The sequence below is a fragment of the Danio rerio genome, chromosome 14 (genome assembly GCF_049306965.1).
Source record: "Danio rerio strain Tuebingen ecotype United States chromosome 14, GRCz12tu, whole genome shotgun sequence".
NCBI classification, from domain to species: Eukaryota; Metazoa; Chordata; class Actinopteri; order Cypriniformes; family Danionidae; genus Danio; species Danio rerio.
Window position 1 is genome coordinate 18,795,814 of NC_133189.1, and position 10,544 is coordinate 18,806,357.

General features: G+C 35.8%; 1 protein-coding gene and 1 long non-coding RNA gene across 3 annotated transcripts in view; one reads left to right on the top strand and one right to left on the bottom strand.

The window, feature by feature from the left end:
• Window positions 1-2,930, bottom strand: part of maml1 (mastermind-like transcriptional coactivator 1) — a 41,972-nt gene extending 39,042 nt beyond the window's left edge. For both annotated transcript variants that reach the window (XM_690627.8, XM_005157216.6), the window contains exon 1: window positions 1,504-2,930. In XM_690627.8, coding sequence (XP_695719.5) covers window positions 1,504-1,848 — 345 coding nt within the window. In that variant the 5' untranslated portion in view covers window positions 1,849-2,930. The remainder of the gene's footprint in view (window positions 1-1,503) is intronic.
• Window positions 2,931-3,615: 685 nt separating this feature from the next.
• LOC141377494 (uncharacterized) lies at window positions 3,616-9,793 on the top strand. Its single transcript, XR_012389677.1, has 3 exons — window positions 3,616-3,809; window positions 4,917-4,955; window positions 6,880-9,793. It is a non-coding gene; the product is annotated as an uncharacterized lncRNA (long non-coding RNA).
• Window positions 9,794-10,544: the final 751 nt, after the last annotated feature.

The window sequence follows — 10,544 nt, forward strand, 5'->3', positions numbered from 1 at the left end:
TAAAAAAAATAAATAAATAAAAAAAACAGGAGTGCATTTTCGGATTTCCATGAAAGATTAGAAGGGCATTTTTTTCCTAATAATGTTTACAAATTAATTGTTTACCACAATACTAACAATGTGCGCTAACAAAATCATATGGTAAGTTTTGATTTCTTGGTCTCTTTAACGGACTGAAAATAAATATTCAGAAAAAACTGAAATTTAACATGGAAAGTAAGCGAACGCATGCACTAAAAGAGCTTCTATGGAAGTCTCCTTACTTGTTAAATATTACATGCTGTCAGTTTCAAAAGCCTAATTGTTGCTGTAAAACCATCCCTGGTTTCAACACTATCCACTGCTCTCTGTGCCACTGTTTTAGTTAATAGCACTGTTGCAATTTCTATGCAGAAACAAAAAGGGGGAAAATAAATAATAAATTCACAGGGGGCCATGTTTTAAAAGCCCAAGTGTATTAAAATGTTGATCTTGCTTAAGCTGCGATGATGACATCACATAGGCCCTGTTCACACCTAGTATTAAAATGCTTTTTGGTCAGTTGAATCACACGTAGAGGAGGCTGAAACATTCTTTCCTGATTTCTCTGAGAAGAGGGTCTATAGGGAAGTTTACGTATGGGTTTGATCTTTCGACTCATCATTGCAAAAAAATTCTTACATACTTTGCATTTGAACACAAAAGGAGGCAACACAAAGTGATACAGAGAACACCAGCTTTCATTGTTGAATTGAAGGCCACAAAACTACGGTAAACACTGTGGGTTTGAATTGGAATAAAGGCTGGTAAAGGCCAGGACATGTCAAGCCAATGGTCAGCCATTGGGAAGCATCAGACTGTAATCAAGTCCTGTTGCAAACAGGGCAAAACATTCTATTTTTAAAAGTCTTTATAAGAAGTGATTTCCTGGTTAATTCTTTAGTTGTCTCTAACATAATGGCATTCACACGGGTGTATTTGAGGATGTCTGTAAAAGTGGACATGCGCAACATATTCAGAAAAATACTAGAAACAGAGTTGTTTTGAAATAATAAGTTGTCATTTGGGTTATGGAAAGTGCAGTCATGCAATGCACTCTCCAAAACACAAACATAGCCATGAGGTGATCAATGATGCCCTGTCTCAAAACATCTGTGGCACACAGTGAGCAACGCGGAGCTCATGTGACATGTGCTGGACGCGTGCTCGTGTCACGGTCACATGATCTCAGGGCTGGTGCTGATGCAGCGGCTTAAACACACCTGCAGATTGCAGAAGTTAGCGATGCTCCCAGATTAGCACGTGCGTTCAATTACCGTACTGCATTTTTAGCTTTTACAGATTAGCAGTTTTATTAGTGCTTCGCTGTTTGTGTTCGAATGGGTGCCAATCAACATCTTACAGGTTTAATATCTACTCAAGTAAGCTTGAAGGTCAGTTTATAAATTAGGATGTGAGGTTTGAACCTACAGTTTGTTAGTCATCAGATTAGAAGTAGAATCGTGATCTGTGGCATGGACTCACCGCAATCAGCGTGCTGTTCCTGCTCTGCTCGCCGGGCGTCCCACTCCCTCCGTCCGCTATCTCCGCGCTGCCGCCCCCGCCGCTCGCCCCCCTCTGCCCGACCGGGTCCGCGCTCGCCGCTGCTGCCGCCGGCGGCTGCCTGTGTTTGTTGGAGCGCTTGGCCTTGGTCTGCAGGAAGCGCTGCTGCAGCGCGATGGTCTGCTGCCTCTCCATCTCCAGCCGCTCCATAGCCGTGTTATCATAGCGGTTCTCGCAGCCGGTGTGATGCCGCCGGAAAAGCTCAATCCGCCGCCGCAAGCGTTCCATGACGGCACTATGCCGCGGCACCACAAAATCCGCCATCATCCAGAAAAACAGCGGGTTAAAAACTCACTCTCGAGTCTCCGGATACCAGCACAACTCGAGACTAATCGTGCTGTTACGGTGCGTGTGCGAGCGTGCGCGTCTTTACAAAACACACTCAACTGCCTCCATTATTCACTTTCTACCTCTTTATATAACAAAATAAATGGCACATTGTTCAGATGTGAGCGCTCAAATATACATATATATATTGTTAAAATCACAACTTTGACTAAAGTTTCCTTTTAACTAAACGATAAGACGACGCGCGTACACACACACACATAAACAAACACAAAAATCACAGAACAATCCCCTTATCTAACTAGACCCGGGTCCTGACAACCAGAACGAAATTAACACTATCCTTTTATGAATGAAAACGTCAACTAAAGATATTAAGTTATTCATCTTAAACGTTACATTTCTTTCGACTCGATATAACGTTAATATCAGAGGAAAGTTGAGAGGGTTCAAAACTTTTAACAGTTAACGTTACTTAAGGAATCCCTTTCAGAAACTTCAACCCGGTTTATCTTTAACTTTTAAGTTTACATAGATAAATGCGCAACATTTCGTCTAATCGGGCTGTCTTTCTTAAAGCAAAACCTTTTAACAATAACAACAAAAAATAAACGCGTGTTTTTCCGACTCACAGTTGAAGTTTGACAAAGACGTAGTTGATTTCTAAAAAAAAAACACCGACGAAGTGTTAGAAAGTGGTGGGTAAAAGCGTACACATTACATCCTTCCAGCACAAAATAACTTCGGCAGTTACGAGTGAGTTTTAGTAGTAAAAGTAACTTTTAAAGTAGCAGTGCGGCTAACAGCTGATCCTCAGTTACATTACAGCTACGGATGTAGCTTAGCCTATGTGCTAACTAGTCCTCAAACAAAGCACTGTAAACTCTCTTTCTTTAGATTCTGTTCAAAAAGTCTTGAAGTAGACACAACCGACTACCGTCCGCTGGTTTAACGCGACACGAAAACAAAAAAGCAAAGGGTTAAGAAATAAACTCTGCCCTACTGCGCTGTCTCTATTGTTTTCCAGTGTTCAGGCAGTTGTTGGTCGCCATCTTGTAACTATTTTTTTCTCTTTTTTTCCTGTTTTATCCACGCGCTGTGAGTGACATTTCAGTCAGGCAATCACAAACTCTCACTGCTAACTCCGAGCACTCGAGCCTTCTTCAGCAGATGTGATACTGTTATTTGAAGTCACACGTTATTTTAAGCGCTTATTGTTTTTAATTATTCAAAATATGTTGTTCACCAGATTTTTACAATTCTTTAAAAAAGCGTTAAGAAAAAATTGGCTACATACAAAGATAGACACATACACACACTGAGGGAGACTAAAAACTAAAAACCTATTGATATGTTTTGGCAGAGAATGCATACATTTGTCGAGACCGGAAAATTCTGTCGACTGGTATTTTCAAACCGATGTCAGGTGACCCCAGGGGTCTGCTTTAAAGTGCCAGTGTGGTCCATGTTTGAGAGCGTAGATTTAAAGGTAAAACCAAAATAAAATTTAAATAATTATTAATGAAAATCCGAGGGAAACATTAGGATCAAATGTAATATCTATATTTTTATTTAAGATCCAAAAAAAAAAGGATTAAAACAAACAAATTCATATTAGATTATCACAAATTGTAAAACTGATTCAAATATAAATATGAAAATTAATTAATATACAAATTAATTAAATGCTGTAATGCGAAAAAAGAGAATAAAAACTATAAATATTTTCAAAGTAACATTTCAGATACTTTTGTAATGTTTTTGGTTGAATAAATTTGGTATTCCAGAAAATATAATATTTTTTCTTTCTTTTCAATTCTTGGTTTTTATAGTGGGGGTCCCTTCCACAAGAACGATCACAGGGCTCTGTGAAATCTAAAACTCTTGACTAGTTGACTACATGCATCACTGGATTTAATTGGGGTTTGTTTTAACCTGAGGTAAGTTGTGTTTTCTCCAAGATTCTCTAAATAAGGGGTGCCCAAACTTTTTCTTATAAAGGGCCAAAAACCAAACTAGACTGAGACTAGAGGACCGAATGTAAATATCTGGCATGGGTACTTCCCAATTAATAAATAATATATAAAAATAGCTTAAAAACATTCCTTTGTATTAACTTTTTTTTTTACATAATAAACTTATTACAGGAAAAACAATCTAATTTCTAACAGAATGGAGTCACACTAGTCAAACTGCACCTGATTTTGTCTATATTTGCTCGCAGATGTCTTATGCATTGTTCTCTTATGCACTGTCGAATGACAGTATTTACATTTTTACAAAGTATTTATTTACGTATTTACAATTAACACATAAATGAAACATTTAATTTTAGTTGGCCTTTTTGTTGCTCAGCAAAAAAACAAACAAACAAACAAAAGTGATTTTTTTTTTAAAAACTAAAATAAAAGCATTCAGACTCCTTTCTCAGATGGGATGGTAGTTACAACAGGCCAGCTTTGGCCCACGAGCCCTTTTTGGGCATCTCTGCTCTAAATCCTTTTTAGTTATATTGGGGTATTCCACTTTGCTTGGATGAAAACTATAAAGATTTAAGACAGAAAGAGAGGCCTTATAGATTATATCAGCCTGCTCTCAGTCTATGGGCAAGACCTGATGCTTCTCTGATACTGTAAAAGAGTTATGCAACTCCCACCACTATCACTTCTAAAAATAGCTCTTCCTTACAATCTCATAACAGCTGAGATGAATGTTGTCAGGATGTCTCAGAGCTATTTTTAGACATTTATTGAGAAATCGGTCCATTTTTAGCTATGATTATATGGTATGCAGCAAGACTCACTAAGCATTCAGAAATATAGTTGTGGACACTAAAGAGGTTGCTCTTAATACTATTTTTATTTATTATTACTATTATTATTATTATTATTATTATTATAACACAATTGTCCTTCAGTAGCTCACAAAACTGATCACTTTTTTTATCACAAGCTACATTAAAGGTATAGACTGCATTATAACTCAGAACTACTGTTGTTTATTTATTTTTTATTTTTTTATGTTTTGTTTTTCCTGAATGAACCAAGTCTCAAGTTTACACAGGTGACCAAGTGGAGTAAGCAAAGGTAAACTTTTGTCTATTTACGCACAGTTTATCTTAATTTTTCATGCCTAGCAAAGCTCTTTGAAGTAACTTAAAATGCCATTATTATGCTGTTATATTACTTATCAAGTGTAGTTTAGCAGTTTGTGAATGTCAAAGTTTTGAAAAGTTTCTTAGACCAAAGTGCAGGATGAACTAATTGGCTTCATTTAGAATCATATGCTACTCTACCATTTGCAAAATATAAATGCAAAATAAAGATTATTCTATATATTATGCATGTGTGCTGTATGAATGACATGTATACATTTGCAGTCTTGTTTTCACTGCCATTCATAAATATCTCTGATGCACTCTTAACCTGAGTTAGTCATCCAAAGTGCTATTTGTTTATTTGGTAATATAATATAATATAATATAATATAATATAATATAATATAATATAATATAATATAATATAATATATTTGACTTGTAGCCAGGGGGGTTCGGGTGGTTTGAAAGACCCACCACTGACAAAGTCCAGATTTTGACCCCATCATGAGCTCATTTATCCCATTTTTGACTGCTATATCATCAGAAATTGTGAAACTTAATGATAGAAGAAGGCTTCAAGACAAATTAAATTGAATTATTCAAGTGTCCAAATTGTAACTTAGGAAAGTTGAATGGAGCTGGCCAGTTTTTTGCTTATAGGCTGCAGTTTTATTTCATAATAAGTTTTACCAGATTTTTTTTTTTTTAAATGATGGATAATACATTTGTATTTAAAAAGTGCTTTTTTCATATTCATTTTTTAAAATGCTAATCTCGTTACAATATCTATAAAAATGGATTAACTTAGTTTAAATCCAAATTTGTAAATAAATACTTTGTAGTAAATAGTTTGGTAAGCACTTTGACAAAATTGTAGGAAATAGCATCAAAAAAGTGTGGCAATGATCACCATTCGACAAGCTGATCCAGCGAAGATTAGTTCTTAAAATGTCACTATAATGCATAATTGAATAAAAAATGAGTGTGTGTATATGCATGTATTCTTTTTTTTTTTATACCTTTTTGTGACTAACAAATTGTCAGTAAGACATTAGGCACAAGTTCATTAAAGTACAGCACATCCTGAATGTTTTTGTACAGTTATGTTATGGCTTTATTCTAAAATGGATTAATTTAATTATTACAAACAGTATTCATAATCATGTTGTTGAAAAAAAAAAGTTTATTTGAAATCTTTGCAAATTTCATAACCCTCCTGTCGTGTTCCCATCCCACCCCTTGGTTTAGTGTTCCGGTCAAAATTGACCAGGCGGTTTTAACTGCTCCTACATTAGCACAAAAATAATTTTCACTACCAAACTTTTATTCAACATTCTTTAGCTGAGAACAATGACTCAAAGTAGTGTTTAACATCAATTAATAGAATTAGACAAAATAACTGCAGTGGAAACACAAATAGGCACTGAAAAGGTTTACAAAATGAACAATGGAGAAATTAAAATACATTAGTGCTCCTGCTGCTATAAAGATTTGTTGAATGGAGATTGACTGAAAGAAAGAAAGAGATTTGTAAGAATTACTAACTTATGAACTTGTTCGAATTAGCCAAACCGATAAAACGTAAAATAGTTATGTTATTATGTGAAACACAATATTTCAAGTCAATATACAAGTCATATTTGACCCGAACATGACAGAAAGGTTAATACATGAAAAAAAACTCAAGTATTTACAGCTTTTGCTAGAACCTTCTTGAGTGAGTTCAATGCTCAAGTCTGCTTCCACGCATCCTTGATACCAAGAACACATCTGGGAACTTTCACGCGTCCTTCGTTTTTGCGGTCTTGAGTTTTGGAACTAAACTTTGGCAGTAGATGATGACAATACACAACACGAGGATACAAAATTGCTGAAGAATGCATGAGAAACAGCTGAGTTGTCTTACAACAGGGGTGCCCAATCCTGTTCCTGGAGATCTACCTTCCTGCAGAGAAGACGTTTTGAGCCTCCAGGCCTCATCATGTAGCTGGCCACCTGACCAAACCGAGTGAGTGGGCAGAAGGGCTTTGAGGTGACCATGAAACCGATGGTCACTCTGAAAGAGCTCCAATGTTTCTCTGTGGAAAGAGGAGAACCTTCCAGAAGAACAACCAACTCTGTAACACCATTCAGGTCTGTTTGGTAGAGTGGCCAAACTACTGTATATGACAGCCCACCTGGAGTTTGGCTGCTGTCAGAGTGAGAGTCTTGAGAAGGACCGAATGACTCTCAGACCAAGAGAAACAAAATTATCTTGTTTGATTAAACAAAGAATGAAGACTTTGTTTGGAGGAAACCAGGAGCTGCTCATTACCTGACTCATACATGCCTACAGTGAAGCATGCTGTGAGCATGTTTTTTAGCATCAGGAGAGACTAGTCATAATTGAAGGAAAGATGAATGCAGCTGAGACATCCTTAATAAAAACCTGCTGCAGAGCACTCTGGACCTCATTGGGCACATCTTTCAACAGGACAATGACCCTAGCACACTAGAGATGTAATTATATGAAAATTTCATAAAGCGAATTGAAAGTATAGTGGCAAATGAACAAGGTTTTCATCTTCACAATTTTGTTAAAACGATGCATAATAAATGCAACATGACATTCTACAAAGTTTTGTATCTGAAATGAACAAACAACAAAGAAAATTAGCAGCTCAAGGTAGTTTTGTGATGAACAACATTAACATGCATTATGAATTTGTTGTATTTGTTTTATTATTTTTTTTGTTTTTGTGTGTGTGTGTTTTCACAGGTGGTGTTTAATTTCCTATTCAAGGTATTTGATTTAAAAACACTTGGGGAAAACTACCTCACAGAGATCCTTTTTTTTTTTTTTTTGACAAAATGGCATAAAGCCTTCTATAAAAGCCAAAAGAGGTTGCGGAGGTCTACCAGCAGAGTTCAGCTGCAACCCTAATCAAACCAAAGTGGAATCTGAAGGTGCACTTGATGATTAAAGCCAGGTGTGTTTCATCAAGGTTGCAGCTGAACTCTGCATGAAGGTTGATCTACAGGAAAGGGTTGGTCACCCCTGCTTTAGTGATGAGCTTATCACATTGTTATTGGATTTTCTTTGAATTTGCGGATTGCGAATAATCACAGATTTCATGATGATGAAAATTTGATATAGTTATCCTAGCAGAAAGCACAGGTGAATTGGGTAAGCTAAATTGTCCGTAGTGTATGAGTGTGGATGAGTATGTGTGGATGTTTCCCAGAGATGGGTTGTGGCTGGAAGGGCATCCGCTGCGTAAAAACGTGCTGGATCAGTTGGCATTCATTCCGCCGTGGCGACCCCACATTAATAAAAGGACTAAGCCGAAAAGAAAATGAATAAATGAATAAAGGCAGAAAACTCACAAAGTAGTGGCTATATGATAACTATAAGAATTTTCTTGACTGGTCTAGCCAGATCCCAGAATTGAACTTGATTGAGTATCTCTGGAGACATCTGAAAATATCTGTCCACTACCTCTCCCCATCCAACCTAATGGAACTTGAGAAGCTGCAGATGGCACATAAGCATGTTTGGCACCTATAACTGCCTCACATTTACAAAAAATAAAAAATTGATGCTACAAGCTTGGTACACCTATTTTTGTTCAACGTACGGAGCAAAGGCTGTGGATACTTTTTTTTTTTTTTTCAAATACATTTTTAACAATCTCCCGCACAATGTAATACCATAACAATGGCATTTTAAATATTTCATTTGTTTTTTTTCTTGGTCCACTTTTACAGCTTAAATACAATGCACTCATTTACAGTCTGCAGTCACATTGGTGTTAGTAAATTTTTTTAGAATTTTTTTTTTTTAAATTCCTACACAGACATTTTTCAAAACATCTCTTTTGTCACAACCTAATAATATTGTGTAGTTTTAAAGACCATGTCACATCCTTCAGGCAACCCCCATACAGCTTATTTCTCAGAATCAGACAAAGGGAGTCATCAAAATGTGTGTCTGTGATTGTACATGTGCTCACCCACTTCAGACAAACCTGAACCCTGCAGACTTGACAACATTAAAATGATGAACCATCTTCTACCTCATTAAACAAAATAATAGATTTGGTAGTTTTGCTAAGATTCAGAAGTTCTGATTAATTTAGTTATTGCAGTTTAACTAAAACATTACAAAAAATACAATATGTATTATGATAAAATAGATAATGTGATATAATAAAAAATAAACATTGAATTATTATCAATAGTATTGGGAGAAATGGACGCTGTGTGCTCTGGACCAAAGTAGAAAAAGATCATCCAGACTGTTTTCCAGACTGCTGAAATGTGCATATTTCAACAAGACAATGCAAAACCATGTTCTGCACACATTACAAAGTCCTGGCTGCAGAGGAAGAAATTTATAGATACTTGACTGGCCTGCCTGCAGTCCTGACCTTTCTCTAATAGAGAATGTTTGGAGCATTTTGAAGCACAAAATGCAACAACGAAGAGCCCACTTTAAGACTTGTTTGCAAGAAGAATGGGACAAAATTACACCTGAAACACTTTATCATTTGCCGTCTTCAGTCCCTAAACATGAAATACGTGTATGTTTTAAAAAACTATGTTTGTTGTATTGTTTGCAATGAAATTCAAGTCAAATTACATTTAGTAATGACTATTTTGTCCCATAATGTCCCAACTTTTTTTGATTTGGGGTTGTATACATGTATGTGTAATATGGCACAAGCCACAAACTCAAATAAGTTGTCCATAGGCAGACTTGACAACTCTGATCAATTTTCAGAATGTTTACTTGCTTTAATTCATATTTGCTGAACATTCAACACAATAAATGTTATCATATTGTACTTTTTTTTTTTTTTTTTTTTGCACATCCTGGAGGAATCAATTGTTGTGAGAGAGAGAAAAAAGTTGATCAATAATGATTTTTCTTTAGAACCAGAATTGCCTATATATCATATGTTGAGACTGTTGGGTGTTACCTTTAAAAAAAAAAATAATTCATTACTAATTACATTAAAAATGTATTTTAGTTACTTTTCCAATTACTTTGAAAAGAAACTTAATTGTTAGTATTTAACAACTTGCCTCAACACTATTTATTTAAATTTCAACGCATAGATTTGAGTCAAATGGAACCTTTTAGCTTAATTAAAAATGTAACGCAAAGAATAATAAACAAAAGAAATGACCCTATTCCATACACATCATACAATTACAAATGATTTTATTCATGGTTTTTTTTAGCAGGTGAAAGTGCTGGACAAAGCTAATCTTCTTTTTTGAAGTACTATGGTTCGATTTCTGTGAAATTATACCTCATGTCAGGTGTCAAACTCAGTTCCTGGAGGACTCCAACCATTCTTCAACACACCTGTGGTTTCAAACAAGCCCGAAGGGCTCAATTAGTTTGATCAAGTGTGTTTAATTAGGGTTTGGAATTAAACTGTGCAGGGCTGCGGACCTCCAGGAACTGAGTTTGATACTGTTGAATTGCTCACTCAACTCATATCGTTTAATATGTACAGTAATTAAAGCAGACACAAATTTTAGGTAACCTCGCTGACCTGAACATGAAAAGTAATCCCTTACATGGA